This window comes from Gorilla gorilla, chromosome 5, assembly GCF_029281585.2.
Source record: "Gorilla gorilla gorilla isolate KB3781 chromosome 5, NHGRI_mGorGor1-v2.1_pri, whole genome shotgun sequence".
Taxonomy (NCBI): Eukaryota; Metazoa; Chordata; class Mammalia; order Primates; family Hominidae; genus Gorilla; species Gorilla gorilla.
In genome coordinates this window covers 49,380,372-49,399,954 of record NC_073229.2, presented here as the reverse complement: position 1 = coordinate 49,399,954, position 19,583 = coordinate 49,380,372, and the positions used below count along the sequence as shown (strand labels likewise).

The following is a 19,583-nucleotide window of genomic DNA, read 5'->3' as shown; positions in this document are numbered from 1 at the left end:
GCTACAAGACTTCACCAATCCAACCAAATCAGTACATGTTTTCTGAATATGTATAGAAGATAAATACAAGTGATGTAATTTATATTTTAGAGAAAAGTTGTGACTGGGAATTACTAAACTTCATTCACTCATTCAGCAAATACGAGTTCATGATACAGATGAGACTTCTCAGCCTTAAGGGACCCTTAGAGACCATCTAGTGTGACCCTCCTTTTTGTTTCTGAGACGGGAGTCTCACTCTGTTGCCCAGGGTGGAGTGCACTGGCTTGGTCTGGCTCACTGCAACCTCCGCCTCCCAGTTCAAGCGATTCTCCTGCCACAGCTCCTGAGTAGCTGGGATTACAGACGCCCACCACCATGCCCGGCTAATTTTTTTTTTTTTGAGATGGAGTCTCACTTTGTCACCCAGGCTGGACTGCAGTGGTGTGATCTTAGCTCTGCAATCTCCTCCTCCCAGGTTCAAGTGATCTTGCCTCAGCTTCCCAAGTAGCTGGGCTTACAGGTGTGTGCCACCACGCCTGGCTTATTTTTGTATTTTTACAAATACTGCAGCTCTGTCGCCAGGCTGGAGTGCAGTGGCACGATCTCGGTTCACTGCAACCTCAACCTCCAGGGTTCAAGCAATTCCCTGCCTCAGGCTCCGGGGTAGCTGGGATTACAGGCGCCTGCCACCACACCTGGCTAATTTTTGTATTTTTAGTAGAGACGGGGTTTCACCATCTTGGCCTGGCTGGTCTTGAACTCCTGACCTGGTGATCCACCCGCCTCGGCCTCCCAGAGTGCTGGGATTACAGGCGTGAGATGGGCTTTCACCACCTTGGCCAGGCTAGTCTTGAACTTCTGACCTCAGGTGATCCGCCCACCTCGGCCTCCCAAAGTGCTGGGATTATAGGCGTGAGCCACTGCGCCCGGCCGTCAACCTTTTTTCATACATGAGGAGATGAGGCTCAAAGAGAAAGCTGGACGCCAGGGCCTCGGCAAATGGACCTCCCCTTCGGTCCTCATCAGGCCGCTCCCCGCTGGACACCTCCCCGCTACCGGGTGGGGAACGCCCTCCACCGGCCGGGCCGGCCGACCCTCTTGGACCAGTTCCCTAGCTGCCCGCTGGGCGCCGCCCTCGCCACCCGGCCGAGGACCCGCACAAGGTGCCCGTGGCGGCGCCTGACGGGAGCGTCGTGCTCAGGGGTGTCCTCTCGTCCTGCGTCCGCGCCCAGCGCCCCGCGCCCCGCGCTGTTCCTCGTGAGACCGGCGGGCGGCGGGCCGCGCGGCCCCCGGGGCAGTGTCGGACACGGCGGGCGCGCACTCGCAGGCGGGGCACGGCCGCCCCCGCCAGGACCCGCAGGCCCGGAAACGCTCCCTGTCACAAAGGGGGGAACACGTGGGCGCCGGCTGCCGGGGCGGCGATCTTAGGGAACTAGGGTCACCTGGAGAGCCGCCCACCGTCTCTGCCCGCTCGACTCCTCCGCCCCGGCCGCTCGGCCGGTCCAGCCGCGGCCGGCGCCTGGCTGTGAGGTGGATTCCCGGCCCAGTCTGACCATCTCCCTCCAGTACGTACACGCGGCTCGAACCCGCATCCAACCAGACGCCGACCCGCTCCTGAGAGCCTTCCACACTCCCCGAAGCCCCGCGATCGTGGATAGTTCCTCTTCCCCAGGAACTCCCCACTGACGCTGCCCCTCTGAGAGCCAGGTCCTCGGCTCCTGACAGCCTGCCTGGTCAGACCTTCAGTCCTGTGGGACTCGGGTGTCTGCGGCGAAGGAGCTCCCGTGAGGGTCCCCTCTCTACTCAAACATAGGACCCACCTCCATCCCGCGGTCTTCCCCTGTCTCTCTTTCTCCTTAGGTTTTTCCACTTCGTTCGGACCTTCTCATAACTATGTCCATCCTCTACGTCTCCCCTCACCCAGATGCCTTCCCCAGCCTCCGAGCCCTCATAGCCGCTCGCTATGGGGAGGCTGGGGAGGGTCCCGGATGGGGAGGAGCCCACCCCCGCATCTGTCTCCAGCCACCCCCGACTAGCAGGACTCCCTTTCCCCCACCCCGCCTGCCGGCCCTGGAGCAGGGGCCCGGTGGGCTCTGGGTGTGGGGGGCCACGGCTGTGGCCCAGCTGCTGTGGCCAGCAGGCCTGGGGGGCCCAGGGGGCAGCCGGGCGGCTGTCCTTGTCCAACAGTGGGTCAGTTACGCCGACACGGAGTTAATACCAGCTGCCTGTGGAGCAACGCTACCGGCCCTGGGACTCCGAAGCTCGGCCCAGGACCCCCAGGTGAGGGGGTTGTACAGAAGAGGGGGAGGGGAGAAATTCAGAGGAGGGAAGCGAGGACTGGAATGGACAATGAGACAAGAAGGTAGTACATCAGATGTGGGAAAAGAGTGATCAAATCCCATATTGCCAACTGGTATGGTAACCCTGGGCACGTTTCATAAACCCGCTGTGTCTTGGTCTTCCTATGTCTATGAACACGCAGGCAAGTTGATGTAATGCTTGCCTCACTGAGTTAATAGGATTAAAAGATGTGCGCAGAGCACATAGTTTAGTGCCAGGCACTTTTAAAGTCTCTTGTAAAAGTTTGATGAGTCTGAAATTGATGAGGATAGAAGTTATTTGAATTGTAGGAAAAGACTGGGTGAGGGAGAGATGACAATTGCTGGGAGGAGATAAAAGAGAAATGAAATGAGGAAGGTAAGTGAGAGGAGAGATAACCCTGCCAGATTGTAACTATCAGCCCTTCCAAAGGAGACCTGTGCCTTGGTGTACTTTCAACTCTGCCTCCTTGCATGGTGTTGAGCACATGATGGAAAATTAGTATTTCTTGAATGGATGAATGAATGTGGCAGACCCTGACTTGCTCCCTCATATTGTGATCACCCTATCTACAATAGAGTCCTTGCATTCAGAATGTCTGTCCAAACAAACAAATAAAATAGAGTCCCTCTCTTCTGGAATTCCCTGTTCCCCTCTTTTATTTCTTTTCTTTCTTTTTTTTTTTTTTTGAGACGGAATCTCCTTCTGTTGCCCAGGCTGGAGTGCCACGGTGCGATGGTGCGATCTCAGCTCACTGCTCAAGCGATTCTCCTGCCTCAGCCTTCTGAGTAGCTGGGATTACAGGCGCCCGCCACCTTGTCCGGCTAATTTTTTGTATTTTTAGTAGAGATGGGGTTTTGTCATGTTGACCAGGCTGGTCTTGAACTCCTAACCTCAGATGGTCTGCTCGCCTCGGCCTCCCAAAGTGCTGAGATTATAGGTGTGAGCCACCACGCCTGGCCCCTGTTCCCCTCATTCTGCTTTATTTTTCTTCATAGGAGTTAAGAAAAATAGGGCACTTCATTTTATATTTGCTCATTTGTTGTTCCCCTACAAGAATGTTAACTCTACCAGGTCAGGGCTCTGTCCATCTGTTCGTGTTTTCCTCTCATTCCCTGGAGAAGTACTTAATACATATTTATTGATGTTCTGAACCTGGCAGTTATTGAGATGCCTCATATAATCTTTATTTCTATGCTTAACATATTGCATCTAACACATAAGTATTGAGTAGGGATTTGTTGGATGAGTCAGAAGTTGTTTTTTTTTTTTTTTTTGAGACGGAGTCTCGCTGTGTTGCCCAGGCTGGAGTGCAGTGGCGTGATCTCGGCTCACTGCAAGCTCCACCTCCTGGGTTCATGCCATTCTCCTGCCTCAGCCTCCCGAGTAGCTGGGACTACAGGCGCCCGCCATCACGCCCGGCTATTTTTTTTTTGTATTTTTAGTAGAGACGAGGTTTCACCATGTTAGCCAGGATGGTCTCGATCTCCTGACCTCATGATCCGCCCAGAAGTATTTTTATTGTGACTATTTGAGTGAAGAAATGGGACTCAGAGGTGGTGATTTGTGAGAGTGGGGTGGAGGGAGGCCACATGGATTGGGTTGTGGTAGGAGATGGAGGTGGGCCAAACCTTGTCTCACATTTCTTCCCCTTCCTGCCAGGCTGTGCTGGGGGCCCTGGGCAGGGCCCTGAGCCCCTTGGAGGAGTGGCTTCGGCTGCACACCTACTTGGCCGGGGAGGCCCCCACTCTGGCTGACCTGGCGGCTGTCACAGCCTTGCTGCTGCCTTTCCGATACGTGAGTCACCAGGCCTGGGGAAAAACAAGACTGCTCTCCTCAGACCTCACTGTAGGGTGACTGAGAATAGTCATTTATTTCCTGTTCCAGGTCCTAGACCCACCTGCCCGCCGGATCTGGAATAATGTGACTCGCTGGTTTGTCACGTGTGTCCGGCAGCCAGAATTCCGAGCCGTGCTAGGAGAAGTGGTTCTATACTCAGGAGCCAGGCCTCTCTCTCATCAGCCAGGTGAGGAAGGGCGAGGAGTTGGAGGATAGGGGCTTCCCTGGGGCCTTCCATGCAACTCACTTTCTTTTTTTCCTAGAAATGGCAGAATCACGGGGGCAGGGTCCTGCGGGAGAGGAGGGAGAGGGGGGAGGTCAGCATGGGCGAGACCTCGGGCATCTAAAATACCCCATCTGAAACCTAGTATGGCCGTCCAAGAGGGTCCCCAGCTGGCTGAGTCTGAATTTCTGCACCTCTCTCTAGGCCCCGAGGCTCCTACCCTCCCAAAGACAGCTGCTCAGCTCAAGAAAGAGGCAAAGAAACGGGAGAAGCTAGAGAAATTCCAACAGAAGCAGAAGATCCAACAGCAGCAGCCACCTTCAGGGGAGGTGAGAGGCGAGGGTAGAGCTGGAAGGAAAGTTGATGTGTGCGGTGATGGGGTGGCTGATGCCTGGGCCTATGTCTTCTCCCTCCCAAGCAGAAGAAACCAAAACCAGAGAAGAGGGAGAAACGGGATCCTGGGGTCATTACCTATGACCTCCCAACCCCACCCGGGGAAAAGAAAGGTACTAGGAGTGGGAAGGGGCTCACCCCTCAGCAGCCCCTTCTAAGTTTTCACCCTATCTTGCTCTATTCTTGCTCTCACCACTTTGTTTGGTGAGGAATTGCAGACCCCCTGCCCTGCCTCTAGGCCCCTCAAATGCCTGTCCTATGATGTGAGTGACGGAGATCCTGATCCCTCTCTGCCAGCACGTCTCCTTCCCAGAGTGCTCCCAGCCACGGCACTGAGCCCTCCCTTCCTCTCCCCCAGATGTCAGTGGCCCCATGCCCGACTCCTACAGCCCTCGGTATGTGGAGGCTGCCTGGTACCCTTGGTGGGAGCAGCAGGGCTTCTTCAAGCCAGAGTATGGGGTGAGTAGGCACTGCTGCCCAGGCCCAGAGTGGGTGGGGTGGGGAAGGGCAGGACTGAAGGATGTGTTGCCTGGGAGGGGCTGGGAGAGGTGACCTGAGGCCTTAAACATGTGCCATCCTTCTCCACCATCAGCGTCCTAATGTGTCAGCAGCAAATCCCCGAGGTGTCTTCATGATGTGCATCCCACCCCCCAATGTGACAGGCTCCCTGCACCTGGGCCATGCACTCACCAACGCCATCCAGGACTCCCTGACTCGATGGTGAGCTTCTATCTGCACCTTCCTCTGGTTCCCTCTGCCTAGTCTGGCTCTCTCCTTTTCCCTGACAGCACCCCCCAGCCTCTCTCCTTCTGGGTTGGTGCTCACTTCTGCCCCCAGTGGTGCTACACTTCTCTCTGTCATTCCTATCTATCATTTAGCTTCCTCTCCTAGTCCAGTACTCCCATGCAACACCGCCACTTGCAGACTCTCTTCTATCCCTTCTTTCTTTATTTAATTTTAATTTAATTTAATTTAATTTTTTGTAAAGATGAGTTTTTGCTTTGTTGCTCAGTCTGGTCTCCAACTCCTGGCTCAAGTGATTCTCCTGCCTCAGACTCCCAGAGTGCTGGGATTATAGGTGTGAGGCACCACACCCAGTCTCTCCCTTCTTTTTCTAGTAACAATAACATTATTTTGAATTTAATTAGGAACATATAAATATATATATATTTTTTTGGGGGGACAGAGTCTTGTTCTGTTGCCCAGGCCAGAGTGCAGTGACGCCATCTCGGCTCATGGCAACCGCTGCCTCCTGGGTTCAAGTGATTCTCCTGCCTCAGCCTCCCAAGTAGCTGGGATTACAGGAATGCGCCACCACAACTGACCAAAATATATGAATATATTCTTATAAGAAATTTAAAGTTTCAAATCTCCTTGACCATCCCCCTCCACACCTACTTCCTCCTAAGATTTAGCCATTGTTATCACTTTGATGTGTATCTTTCCAGATCTTTCCTATTTACTTACATATACACGTACCCATAGAAATTTATAGTTCTCCTTTTGGGTGAGTCTTTTCTATTTTTTAACATAAAGGGTTCATATTACACATGTTATGCTCTAGCTTTCTTCTTACACTTAATACTTTCTCTTGGAGATCTTTCCTTGTCCTTACACACATACCACACATACTGACTTCCTTTTTTTTAATTGTTCCATAATATCTCATAGTGTGGCTATACCATAGTGAAGTCATTCTTTTTTTTTTTTTTTTTTTGAGACAGAGTTTCACTCTTTTTGCTCAGGCTGGAGTGCAGTGGCATGATCTCGGCTCACCGCAAACCTCCACCTCCTAGGTTCAAGTGATTCTCTTGCCTCAGCCTCCCAAGTAGCTGGCATTACAGGCACCTGCCACCGCGCCTGGCTAATTTTTGTATTTTTAGTAGAGATGGGGTTTCACCATGTTGGCCAGGCTGGTCTCAAACTCCTGACCTCAAGTGATCTGCCTGCCTCGGCCTCCCAGAGTGCTGGGATTACAGGCGTGAGCCACTGCTCCCGGCCTGGAGTCACTTTTTAATTAATGATTCATTCTGTTTTTTGTTTTTTGTTTTTTTTTCTGTTGAAAACCTTACTCTAATGCATATCCCTGTATATCAAGTTTGTCCAACCTGCAGCCTGTGGGCCACATGCGGCCCAGGACGGCTTTGAATGCAGCCTAACACAAATTTGTAGACTTTCTTTAAACATTTAAGAATTTTTTTGCGATTTTTTTTTTTAGCTCATCAGCTATCGTTAGTGTTAGTGTATTTTTTTAAATTTATTTTTATTATTTATTTATTTATTTATTTTTTGAGACGGGTCTTGCACTGTCGCCCAGGCTAGAGTGCAGTGGCGCAATCTCGGCTCACTGCAAGCTCCAAACTCCACCTCCCACGTTAACGCCATTCTCCTGCCTCAGCCTCCCAAGTAGCTAGGACTACAGGTGCCCGCCACCACGCCCGGCTAATTTTTTTTTGTATTTTTAGTAGAGACGGGGTTTCACCGTGTTAGCCAGGATGGTCTCGATCTCCTGACCTCGTGATCTGCCCGCCTCGGACTCCCAAAGTGCTGGGATTACAGGCGTGAGCCACTGCTCCCAGCCAGTGTTAGTGTATTTTATGTGTGGCCCAAGACAATTCTTCCATGTGGCCCAGGGAAGCCAAAAGATTGGATACCCCTGCTCTATATGCTTGCTGAAGCATGTGTGGAAGGGTTTCGCTGGTGTAGCTATCAAGAAGTGAAACTGCTAGGTCGGCAGGGGCACACCTATATTAAGTACAAACGGAAGCTGCCAAGTTGCCCTGCAGAATGGCTTTGCTGATTGATACCTCCAGGAATTGCTGTGAGAGTGTTCATTTCCCCACCCTTGCCAAGCCTGAGCATTAGGGTTGCCTAATTAGTTTTGCCAATCTGATGGGCAAAAAAATACCTCTGTTGTTTTACTTTGTACCTTTCTGATTGCTATTGAAGTTGTGCCTATTTTCATGTTTTTTGGCCAGTCAGGTTTACCCATATGTGAATTGTCTGTATCTATCTTTTGCCCGTTTTTCTATTGATTCTTCGTTGTTTTTCTTTTTAATGTTTTTTTTTTGAGAATTCTTTACCTGTTCTGGGTATCGATTTTTTTGTTATATATTGTAAATGTTTTTGTTGTATTATTGTGTGGTAGTTTTCCTGTTAATTGTAAATGTTTCTCCTGTTTTCTGTTACTATTTGTTTTCACTGTTAATATTTTAATTAGTGATAAATACAAAGTAATATTCTAGGTGACAAATCTTTTTTAAAAGTATTTTAAAATAACTTTACCATTTTTGGAAACCAGGGTTTATTATATTTAAATTTTGAGAATTTTTTCTGGTGTCTTATGTACTAAATTAATGTGGTCAAAAAATATTTACTGGGCCCAACTATGTGCCACCTCTGCTCTGAGCACTGGGAATACAATGTTTGATTGTGCATTTTGCAAGTAACTGAGAGCTGGGAAAACAGTTATATGTTTTATTTTTTTATTTTTATTATTATTATTATTATTTTGAGACAGAGTCTCTCTCTGCCGCCCAGGCTGGAGTGCAGTGGCGCAATCTTGGCTCACTGCAAGCTCCGCCTCCCAGGTTCACAGCATGCTCCTGCCTCAGCCTCCTGAGTAGCTGGGACTACAGGCGCCCGCCACCACGCCTGGCTAATTTTTTGTATTTTTTTTTAGTAGAGACGGGGTTTCACCCTGTCGGCCAGGATGGTCTTGATCTCCTGACCTCATGATCTGCTCACCTCGGCCTCCCAAAGTGCTGGGATTACAGGCGTGAGCCACCGCGCCTGGCCTGTCTTTTTTGTTTTTTTTGGTTTTTTTTGTTTTTTTTGAGACAGAGTCTCTCTCTGTTTCCCAGGCTGGAGTGCAGTGGTGCGCGCGTACTGCAACCTCTGCCTTCTGAGCTCAAGCGATTCTCCTGCCTCAGCCTTCTGAGTAGCTGGGATTACAGGCGCGTGCCACCACACCTGGCTAATTTTTGTATTTTTAGTAGAGACGGGGTTTCACCACGTTGGTCAGGCTGGTTTCGAACTCCTGACCTTGTGATCTTCCCACTTCGGTCTCCCAAAGTGCTAGGATGACAGGCATGAGCCACTTCGCCCAGCCAACAGTTCTGTTAAATACACATAACATACAATGGCCAAGTTGTTTGTGTTTGTGTTTGCGTTTTTGTTTTTTCAATTTTTCAATTTTTTTTTTCTTTGGAAATGGGGTCTTGCTCTGTCACCCAGGCTGGAGTGCAGTGGCGCAATCTCTGCTCACTGCAAGCTCCTCCTCCCAGGTTCATGCCATTCTCCTGCCTCAGCCTCCTGAGTAGCTGGGACTATAGGAGCCCACCACCACGCCTGGCTAATTTTTTTTGTATTTTTAGTAGAGACGGGGTTTCACCGTGTTAGCCAAGATGGTCTCGATCTCCTGACCTCGTGATTCGCGTGCCTCGGCGTCCCAAAGTGCTGGGATTATAGGCGTGAGCCACCACACCCGGCCCTGTTTTTCAATTTTTTAATAAAACCAAGAGAGGGTCTCACTATGTTGCCCAGGCTGGTCTCGAACTTCTGGGCTCAAGAGATCCTCCTGCCTCAGTCTCCCAAAGTGCTGGGACTACAGGCATGAACCACCATACCTGGCCTCCAAGTTTGTTTACATGAGAACAGAATGACTACTTTTTTTTTTTTAATTGAGACAGAGTCTCGCTCTGTCACCCAGGCTGGAGTGCAGTGACACGATCTCGTCTCACTGCAACCTCAACCACTTGGGTTCAAGCGATTCTTGTGTCTCAGTCTCCTGAGTAGCTGGGACTACAGGCACGCACCACCACGCCCAGCTAATTCTTTTGCATTTTTAGTAGACAGTTTTGCCATGTTGGCCAAGCTGGTCTTGAACTCCTAACCTGAAGTAAGCCACCTGCCTCGGCCTCCCAAAGTGCTGGGATTACAGGTGTGAGCCACTGTGCCTGGCCACATACTTCTTATAAAACTCTTAAGGTAGCCACATTTTTTTCCAGTGAACGTGGTTTAAATAAAATGTGAGACACTCCCATTACTTTAATGGAATAGAGTTATATCAACTTTTTATTTTTATTTATTTGTTTATTTATTTATTTTTGAGACAGAGTCTCTCTCACTGTGTTGGCCAGATTGGAGTGCATCGGCATGATCACAGCACAATCATAGCTTGGTGCAGCCTCAACCTCAGCCACCCAAGTAGCTGGGAACAAAGGTGCACGCCACCATGCCTGGCTTTTTTTTTTTTTTTTGCAGAGACTAGGTCTCACTATGTTGCCCAGACTAGTCTGCAACTCCTGGGCTCAAGCAGTCCTCTCACCTTGGCCTCCCAAAGTGTTGGGGTTATAGGCTTGAGCCACTGTGCCTGGCTTGAATTCTTTAATCTATCTAAAGTTTCTTTTTGTGACTATTGGTAAGGGGGAGATTTTTTCCAAATAATTAGCTAGTTGTTCCAAACATTTTGAATAGTTTATCCTTATTTTACTGATAGGAAGTGCCACCTTTCACAAACACTAAATTTGCTTGTATCTGTTTCCAGGTACTATTTTGTTCCTGTTTAGTAACTTATTTTAACAATTAGAACTTTTGCTATCCTGTTTGGCAGGAGCCTCCTCTTTGTTCTTTTTTTTTTTTTTTTTTTTTTTTTGAGACAGAGTCTCACTCTACCATCCAGGCTGGAGTGCAGTGGCACAATCTCAACTCACTGCAACCTCCCCCTCCCAGCTTCAAGCGATTCTCGTGCTTCAGCCTCCCAAGTAGCTGGGATTACAGGTATGCACCACCATCCTGGCTAATTTTTGTATTTTTGGTAGAGACAGGGTCTTGCCATGTTGGTCAGGCTGGTCTCGAACTCCTGTCCTCAAGTGATCCACTCGCCTTGGCCTCCCAAAGTCCTGGGGTTACAGGTGTGAGCCACCACGCATGCCTGTCTTTGTTCTTTTTCCATATTGCCTTGGCTCTTCCTTCAAATATTTTCTCCTTGACTAGCTTTAGAATCACAAGGGTTCCAGCTCCACCCCTGCTTCTTTCTTTTTTTTGTTTGTTTGTTTTTTGGAGACGGAGTCTCACTCTGTCACCCAGGCTGGAGTGCAATGGCATGATCCCAGCTTGCTGCAACCTCTGCTTCCCGGGTTCAAGCAATTCTCCTGCCTCAGCCTTCCAAGTAGCTGGGATTACAGGCACATGCCACCACGCCCAGCAAATTTTGTATTTTTAATACAGACAGGGTTTTACCATGTTGGCCAGGCTTATCTTGAACTCCCCACTTCAGGTGATCCACCCACCTCAGCTTCCCAAAGTGCTGGGATTACAGGTGCATGCCACCATGCCCAGCTAATTTTGTATTTTTAGTAGAGACGGGGTTTTACCATGTTGGCCAGGCTCATCTCGAACTCCCCCACCTCAGGTGATCCACCCACCTCAGCCTCCCAAAGTTCTGGGATTACAGGCGTGAGCCACCGCATCCGGCCTCCCTGCTTCTTTATTTAGTCCACTGACTCCTTGCCTGAAGCCTCTGCTTTCTTTGGTGCCAGGCCCCACTGGCCTGGCTCACCCTCTCGTCCTCCATGCCCCCCAACAGGCACCGCATGCGTGGGGAGACCACCCTGTGGAACCCTGGCTGTGACCATGCAGGTATTGCCACCCAGGTGGTGGTGGAGAAGAAGCTATGGCGTGAGCAGGGACTGAGCCGGCACCAGCTGGGCCGCGAGGCCTTTCTACAGGAAGTCTGGAAGTGGAAGGAGGAGTGAGTATGCAGCATCCCTGTGGGCATCGCAGCCCTGCCTCCCTGTCCCCTATCCAGAAGACCTCTGTCACCTGTAACCCCTTGGCCACAGGGTCAGACCCTCCCACAGAGGCAGAGTCAGTTGGCTCTAGGGCCCAGGTAAATTTCAGGGGGATGGGTGATCTCCACACTGCCCAATCAGCCACCTGATGTCTCCCTCTAGCCCAGGCACGAGTGCTGACCTCAGCCTGTCTGTCTGCTTCCAGGAAAGGTGACCGGATTTACCACCAGTTGAAGAAGCTTGGCAGCTCCTTGGACTGGGATCGAGCCTGTTTCACCATGGACCCTGTGCGTGGGAGGAGTGTCAAAGCTGGGGCAGGAGTAGGAGTCTCCCCAGGGTGGGACCCCCACAGGAGAAAGCAGAGGTGCTGTGGCCCTCTCTCAGGAGCTGGCCCATGTAAAACACCATGGAGGGCTCAGCTGCAAACGCCACTTCCCACCCCTCGCCATGGCCCTTTCCATATCATGGCCCTTCATGTTCCCTGTCTTGGCTCTGGGAGCTCCAGATTCCTTCAGGTGGCACATGATCAGGACCCCGTCTCCCATGGAGCCTGATCTCCCAGTGTCCTCTGCACCAGTACTTGTCCCCAGCTGATTGTCTTCCTCGCCATCTGCAGCATCACAAGGCTTGTTGCCTGCTCTTGTGTTCCCTTAGTCCTCTCTCCCCCTCAAGGAAAGAAGGAAAGTACTCCCCTCAGCGGGGTCTTTGTGCTGGCCAGTGGGACTCTGTATGGGCAAGGCCTCACTGGAGCCCTGGGTGTCTGCCTGGGCCTCCAGGCACAAGGCCCGTCTCTCTGACTTCTCCCTGCTCCACCCCAGAAACTCTCAGCAGCTGTGACAGAGGCCTTTGTCCGGCTTCACGAGGAAGGCGTCATCTATCGCAGTACCCGCCTTGTTAACTGGTCCTGCACCCTCAACTCCGCCATCTCTGACATTGAGGTGTGTCCCCCAACCTGGCCTGTCTCCATCTCCAATCTACCCTGGCCCTGGCCCTGGCCCCTGGGCCACGCCTCTAAATACCCATTTTACAGGTGGATAAGAAGGAGCTGACAGGTCGCACCCTGCTCTCCGTGCCTGGCTACAAGGAGAAGGTGGAGTTCGGGGTCCTCGTGTCCTTTGCCTATAAGGTCCAAGGCTCAGGTAGGAGCCAGGGGCACCAGGATCCTGGGCTGGGAGTGGCAGGAAGGGGCCAGGGCCAAGACCACAAGGCCTTCTGTCACCCCAGATAGCGACGAGGAGGTGGTGGTGGCAACAACTCGGATCGAGACAATGCTGGGAGATGTGGCTGTAGCTGTGCACCCCAAAGATACCAGATACCAGGTGGGGGACTGTCCACAGTTAGGGAAGGAGTCATGGCCAAAAAGGGCTCCCATCCTTATGGGGTGGAGGGGTTGGACTTAGGCCCCTGGCTGAGGAGAGGAAGCTGGGTTAGAAACTGGTCTTCAGCTTCTTTCCCAGCTCTGAGGGTAGAGCTATTGGGGACTGTTTGGGGGAGTTCAAGTGTTGGGATAGTCAGGGCCCTGGAAAGGAAGGACTTGGGCCCAGCCCTTCGTGCATTTTTAAAAAGTTAAATAGCCAGGCACGGTGGCTCGTGCCTGTAATCCCAGCGCTTTGGGAGGCTGAGGCAGGTGAATCATAAGGTCACGAGTTCGAGACCAGCCTGGCCAACATAGTGAAACCCCATCTCTACTAAAAATACAAAAAATTAGCCAGTTGTAGTGGCGGGTGCCTGTAATCTCAGCTACTCAGGAGGCTGAGGCAGGAGAATGGCATGAACCCAGGAGGTGGAGCTTGCAGTGAGCCGAGATCACGCCACTGCACTCCAGCCTGGGCAACACAGCGAGACTCCGTCTCAAAAAAAAAAAAAAGTTAAATAGAGACAAGGTCTCTCGCTCTGTTAACCACGCTGATCTTGAACTCCTGGCCTCAAGGAAGCCTCCTGCCCCAGCCTCCCAAAATGTGGGGATTAGAGATGTGAGCCATGGCACCAGGCCCCTTCATGCTTTTATTTATTTATTTATTTTTGAGAGAGGGTCTCACTCTATCGCCCAGGCTAGAGTGCAGTGGCGCCATCTTGGCTCACTGCAACCTCCACCTCGCGGGTTCAAGCAGTACTTGTGCCTCAGCCTCTTGAGTAGCTGAGATTACAGGCACGCGTCACCACACCTGGCTAATTTTTTTTTTGTATTTTTAGTAGAGACTAGGTTTCCCCATGTTGGCCAGGCTGGTCTCCAACTCCCGGCCTCAAGTGATCTGCCCACCTCAGCCTCCCAAAGTTCTGGGATTACAGGTGGGAATCACGGCGTCTGGCCCTGCTTCATGCGTTTTTGGTATCTTTCCGCCCCCAGCACCTGAAGGGGAAGAACGTGATCCACCCATTCCTGTCTCGGAGCCTTCCCATTGTCTTCGATGAATTTGTGGACATGGACTTCGGCACAGGTGGGCAAGGGGCTGGTCCTGTGGGGAGAGGAAAAGACTGGAGCTGCACCCTAGCTGTCCATCTTCTCTCAGAGAAAAAGAAAATAAGCTTCAGCCAAATAGACAGAGCTTGGGGTGGTTCTCAAGGGACCGTATTAGACAAGTGGGGGCCAGGAGTGGTCTCGGAGCTACATCCTTCAGCAAAAGAGGCGAGTGTAGGAAGGAACTCCGTGGGGTCCCTCATGACCTGGGCATCCTGATGTACACCCAGGTGCTGTGAAGATCACCCCCGCACATGACCAAAATGACTATGAAGTTGGGCAGCGGCACGGGCTGGAGGCCATCAGCATCATGGACTCCCGGGGGGCCCTCATCAATGTGCCTCCGCCTTTCCTGGTGAGGCTGCCTGAGGCAAGAGTGCCCGGGTCAGGGAGATGGAGGGATGCCTGGGCATCGCCATGATGAGGCCTCATTCCTACCCAGGGCCTGCCCAGGTTTGAGGCCAGGAAAGCGGTGCTGGTGGCGCTGAAGGAGCGGGGACTGTTCCGTGGCATTGAGGACAACCCCATGGTGGTGCCACTTTGCAAGTGAGGGTGGGGGCCTGGGACGGGAGGAAGATGGAGGGCTCCTCAGGGTTTTACCGCCTGTCCTTCTCACCTACGTGTACCCCCAGCCGGTCGAAGGACGTGGTAGAGCCTCTGCTGCGGCCGCAGTGGTACGTTCGCTGCGGGGAGATGGCCCAGGCTGCCAGCGCCGCTGTGACTCGGGGTGACCTCCGCATCCTGCCTGAGGCCCATCAGCGCACATGGCATGCCTGGATGGACAACATCCGGTGTGTAGGGCCCTCAGTGTGGGAGGGGCTTGCCGAGGGCTGAGCAGGGCTCACTCGGGCCAGGCTCCATCAGGCCCTCCCTGATTTCTCCTCCCCGACATTTGCAGGGAGTGGTGCATTTCCAGGCAGCTGTGGTGGGGCCATCGCATCCCAGCCTACTTTGTCACTGTCAATGACCCAGCGGTGCCCCCTGGGGAGGTGAGCAGAGGGCCAGAGCTAGCTGCTGGGACACCCTGCGGGAGTGGTGGGTTTACTGGGTCCTTGGTGGGGGGAGGGGCAGGGTGAGCCAGAAGCAGACACACCCCCTTGGGTAATCACTGCACCTGTGGCAGGACCCTGATGGGCGGTACTGGGTGAGTGGACGCAATGAGGCAGAGGCCCGGGAGAAGGCAGCCAAGGAGTTCGGAGTGTCCCCTGACAAGATCAGTCTCCAGCAAGGCAAGGCGGGGCTTTGAGGGTCTGGAGGGAGTTGTGGGGGGCAGAGCTCCACTCCCTCTGACCTCTGACCTTTGGCCTCTCTCAGATGAGGATGTATTGGATACCTGGTTCTCCTCCGGCCTCTTCCCCTTATCCATTTTGGGCTGGCCCAACCAGGTGTGTTCCTGGGGCCGGGGCTTGGCGGGACAGGGGACTGGAGGGTGGGTGTTGGCTCCCCTTCACACCCTGGTCTGCCCTCAGTCAGAAGACCTGAGTGTGTTCTACCCCGGGACACTGCTGGAGACCGGTCACGACATCCTCTTCTTCTGGGTGGCCCGGATGGTCATGCTGGGCCTGAAGCTCACGGGCAGGCTGCCCTTTAGAGAGGTGCGGAGACAGCCGAGACCCTCCCATCGCCCCCAGCCTCCTCTCCTACCATCCTGTGCTGCAGCGCAGACCCCGCGTGGCTGGGGCATGGGGTTAGCTGTGGGCAGGCCTGACCCGGGGGCTGGTGTGGGGTTGAAATCCAGCCTGGGCCCTGCTCAGTGATTCCTGTGCCCAGGGCTTCATCTTCCCAGAGGAAGGAGTGCTTCTGATTCACATAAAGGCGCTCAACGAGCTCTTGGGGACACTCAGTGGGACCTGAGGTTCACAGTGGGGTAGACCAGACACAGTCCTGGTCGGGGCACTGAGGCTGGGGAAGGAGAGGACTGAGTCTCATGGGCTTCCCCACCTGCTCTGCAGGTCTACCTCCATGCCATCGTGCGAGATGCTCACGGCCGCAAGATGAGCAAGTCTCTAGGCAATGTCATCGATCCCCTGGACGTCATCTATGGAATCTCCCTGCAGGTGGGCTGGGTGCTGGGCCAGCCAGGAAGGGCCGTGGGGCTGTGGTCACAGCCACCTGACTGCTCCCACTCCACCCTCAGGGCCTCCACGACCAGCTGCTGAACAGCAACCTGGATCCCAGCGAGGTGGAGAAGGCCAAAGAAGGGCAGGTATGGAGGGTTGGGCTGGGCTGAGCAGGAGCACAGCATGGATGGGGCTGGCTGAGGACGCTCCTCCCCCTGCCTCTTCCCTGTAGAAAGCTGACTTCCCAGCGGGGATTCCCGAATGTGGCACCGATGCTCTCCGGTTTGGATTATGTGCCTACACGTCCCAGGGTATGGCCCCCAAAGCGTCCCTCCCAGCCACTCCTTCCTCCTTCTGTGAGGTCCATCCCTCTTCTCCACCCTGAGCCTCTGGTGGGCATGGGCTGGGAAGAGGGTGATGAGGACTCACATCTCACCCCCGACCCAGGTCGTGACATCAACCTGGATGTGAACCGGATACTGGGTTACCGCCACTTCTGCAACAAGCTCTGGAATGCCACCAAGTTTGCCCTTCGTGGCCTTGGGAAGGGTTTTGTGCCCTCACCCACCTCCCAGGTAAGGGCCTGGTGGGCAGCAAAGCTGGCAGCACTCACACAGGCTGTACCCCTGTCCGGAGCAGCCTCCATGTAGCTGGGGGGACAGATAGACACAGAGACAGACAGTTAAAGGGAAAGCCCAGCGCATTGGGGGCTGGGGCGTGTCACTTCTTCCCAGATCCTGGCACATAGGTGGTTGCTTTGGACTCATCAGACTCTGGATGAAGATCTGCCCATGACTCCTGCCCCCATGGGGTTCTGGCACCCTCCTGTGGCCCGCCGGCTGATACACCCTCTCTCCCCAAGCCCGGAGGCCATGAGAGCCTGGTGGACCGCTGGATCCGCAGCCGCCTGACAGAGGCTGTGAGGCTCAGCAATCAAGGCTTCCAGGCCTACGACTTCCCGGCCGTCACCACTGCCCAGTACAGCTTCTGGCTCTATGAGCTCTGTGATGTCTACTTGGTGAGAAGGAGCACAGCGGGGCAGGGGATGGTGGGGGCAGGTGGGCAGCAGAGCCCTGGGCTCAGTTTTGCCAGAGTTGGCCTTGAGACCTAAGCCAACCCATCCCCTTCCCAGTCCTCACAGGCACAGCGAGGGCTCAAGGCTAGACCTCCAGCTGTGAGCCCTGTACCTCTCGTCCCCTAGGAGTGCCTGAAACCTGTACTGAATGGGGTGGACCAGGTGGCAGCTGAGTGTGCCCGCCAGACCCTGTACACTTGCCTGGACGTTGGCCTGCGGCTGCTCTCACCCTTCATGCCCTTCGTGACGGAGGAGCTGTTCCAGAGGCTGCCCCGGAGGATGCCGCAAGCTCCCCCTAGCCTCTGTGTTACCCCCTACCCGGAGCCCTCAGAGGTATGGCATGGCCTGGAGAGGGGAGTCTGACCTGCCCTCCAGGCCCCCTCACCCCCTCCTCCACCCCACAGTGCTCCTGGAAGGACCCCGAGGCAGAAGCCGCCCTTGAGCTGGCGCTAAGCATCACGCGAGCCGTGCGCTCCCTGCGAGCCGACTACAACCTCACCCGGATCCGGCCTGACTGTGAGCCTCAGGCCCCCATGTCCGCCCCATCCCACTGTCCCCTCAGCCTACTCTGGGACCCAGTGTCCGGCAGTGACTGCTTGGTTTCCTGTCTCCGTGGAGCTAGGCCTCACCTTTCTCCCTCCCTGGCAGGTTTCCTGGAAGTGGCAGATGAGGCCACGGGCGCCCTGGCATCGGCGGTGTCGGGCTACGTGCAGGCCCTGGCCAGCGCAGGTGTGGTGGCTGTTCTGGCCCTGGGGGCTCCCGCCCCCCAGGGTTGCGCTGTGGCTCTGGCTTCTGATCGCTGCTCCATCCACCTGCAGCTTCAGGGGCTGGTGGACCCTGCACGGGAGCTGGGCAAGCTGCAAGCCAAGCGAGTTGAGGCCCAGCGGCAGGCCCAGCGTCTACGGGAACGCCGTGCTGCCTCGGGCTATCCTGTCAAGGTGCCGCTCGAAGTCCAGGAGGCAGATGAAGCCAAGGTGTGTGGCCTGGGTGGGCATTTCCCACACCATCCCCTTCCTCCATCAAAACCCTGGTCTGGGCTGGTCCGAGTGCAGTGGTGTTGACAACTAATTGATCGTAACCAGTTACAGATTTCTTTGTTCCTTCTCCACTCCCACTAGCCTTAAAAAACAAAACAGCCTGGCTCAGTGGCTCACACCTGTAATCCCAGAACTTTGGGAGGCCAAGGTGGGTGGATCACTTGAGCCCAGGGGTTTGAGACCAGCCAACATGGTGAAATCCCATCTCTACAACAAAAATACAAAAATTAGCCGGCCATAGTGGCACACACCTGGGGTCCCAGCTACTCGGGGGGCTGAGGTGGGCGGATTGCTTGAGCCTGGGAGGTCAAGACTGCAGTGAGCCGAGATCATGCCACTGCACTCGAGCCTGGGCAACAGAGAGAGAGAAGACCCTGTCTGGAAAAAAAACAAAACAAAACAAAAACCAATCCTGGTCTGGAAGCTGGACTCTGTACCCAACCCTGGGGAATCCACTGGGGAGCATGGAGCCCAGGCGCTTTGAGCAGGGACCATAGAAGGCCCTCCCCTTACACATGGGGAGCAGCTGGGGGCTGGGCACAACCCAGGGTCACACAACAGGTGGGAGACGGAGGCTGACCTAGAACCAGGCATCCTATCTCCCAGCCAGACCCTTCGTACCCCACCCAGCTGCCCAAAATGTGGAAACCTGCATGCCTGGGGCTGGGCTTGGGGTCCACATGTAGTCGGGGAGCCCTGGGCCTCCCACCACTTACTTTCAAGCCTACTGGGCTGACCCTGGAAGGCCAGTCTTGTTTGTCCCCTGCCTCCTGGGTTCCGCCAGAGAGGAGTAGTGGAGTAAACTGCACAGACACAGAGAAAACCAGTCATGGAGGCCAAGAGCTAGAGAGCCTTGAGTGGATGTGGTTAATCTCACTTGGTTCTCCCAAGAGCCCTGGGAGGGGGGCAATATCATCATCATCATCTGACAAATGAAGTGACCGGCCTGGGAGCCTGTGCTCTCCTGCTTAGGTGGGGACACTGAATGGGGAACATGTAGGCTCTGAGGTTCCTTTGTTCTTGGGGACTCACCACTTGGTGGAAAAAGGCAAGACCCAAGAGGTGGTGGTGGAAGTGGGGGTGCTGGTGGGAATGGGTGGGGAGCCAGGCCAGCCAGGTTCATGCCTCCTCTGAGCTACTGACCTCCCATGGTCCTCGCTCATCTTTCCAACTGTGTTGTCCTGGGTGTTTGCGGGTCTCTTCGCTTGGACCTGGGTCCTCACCCACCCCCTGGTTCCACTCCAGCTCCAACAGACAGAAGCAGAGCTCAGGAAGGTGGATGAGGCCATCGCCCTATTCCAGAAGATGCTGTGATCCACCACCCAGCTTCACCCCTCACCCCCAGCGGCTCACCGTGGGGATGGCAGCAATAAAATATTTTCCCACAAAATCCTCTTGTCATC

At 54.0% G+C, this 19,583-nt stretch overlaps 1 protein-coding gene across 2 annotated transcripts; it reads left to right on the top strand.

Annotated features, from left to right (window-relative positions):
- The first annotated feature begins 1,304 nt into the window (after positions 1–1,304).
- Positions 1,305–19,570, top strand: VARS1 (valyl-tRNA synthetase 1). 2 transcript variants are annotated; one of them, XM_004043681.5, is made up of 30 exons: positions 1,305–1,547; positions 1,843–2,262; positions 3,964–4,098; positions 4,189–4,327; positions 4,568–4,692; positions 4,785–4,869; positions 5,115–5,215; positions 5,349–5,476; positions 11,346–11,510; positions 11,756–11,837; positions 12,369–12,488; positions 12,581–12,689; positions 12,775–12,869; positions 13,898–13,988; positions 14,239–14,363; positions 14,451–14,554; positions 14,641–14,799; positions 14,907–14,997; positions 15,132–15,237; positions 15,323–15,393; positions 15,478–15,603; positions 15,961–16,065; positions 16,146–16,214; positions 16,301–16,379; positions 16,516–16,643; positions 16,931–17,086; positions 17,270–17,476; positions 17,548–17,659; positions 17,792–18,117; positions 19,426–19,570. In XM_004043681.5, the coding sequence occupies exons 2-30, from the start codon at positions 1,876–1,878 to the stop codon at positions 19,492–19,494; spliced, it is 3,795 nt and encodes a 1,264-aa protein (XP_004043729.2). In that variant the 5' UTR covers positions 1,305–1,547; positions 1,843–1,875; the 3' UTR covers positions 19,495–19,570. The 2 variants fall into 2 exon arrangements, with proteins under 2 accessions (XP_004043729.2, XP_018884434.2); XM_019028889.4 differs by having other exon boundaries at positions 1,313–1,547; positions 4,782–4,869.
- The last annotated feature ends 13 nt before the right edge of the window (positions 19,571–19,583 follow it).

What these genes read in the sequence shown, in the direction of transcription:
- VARS1 (XM_019028889.4), top strand. Translation starts at nt 1,876, where the DNA reads ATGTCCATCCTCTACGTCTCCCCTCACCCAGATGCCTTCCCCAGCCTC. An exon ending in CCCACCCGGGGAAAAGAAAG is followed by an intron (nt 4,870 to 5,114) that starts GTACTAGGAGTG and finishes CCTCTCCCCCAG; the next exon opens with ATGTCAGTGGCCCCATGCCC. An exon ending in GTCTGGAAGTGGAAGGAGGA is followed by an intron (nt 11,511 to 11,755) that starts GTGAGTATGCAG and finishes GTCTGCTTCCAG; the next exon opens with GAAAGGTGACCGGATTTACC.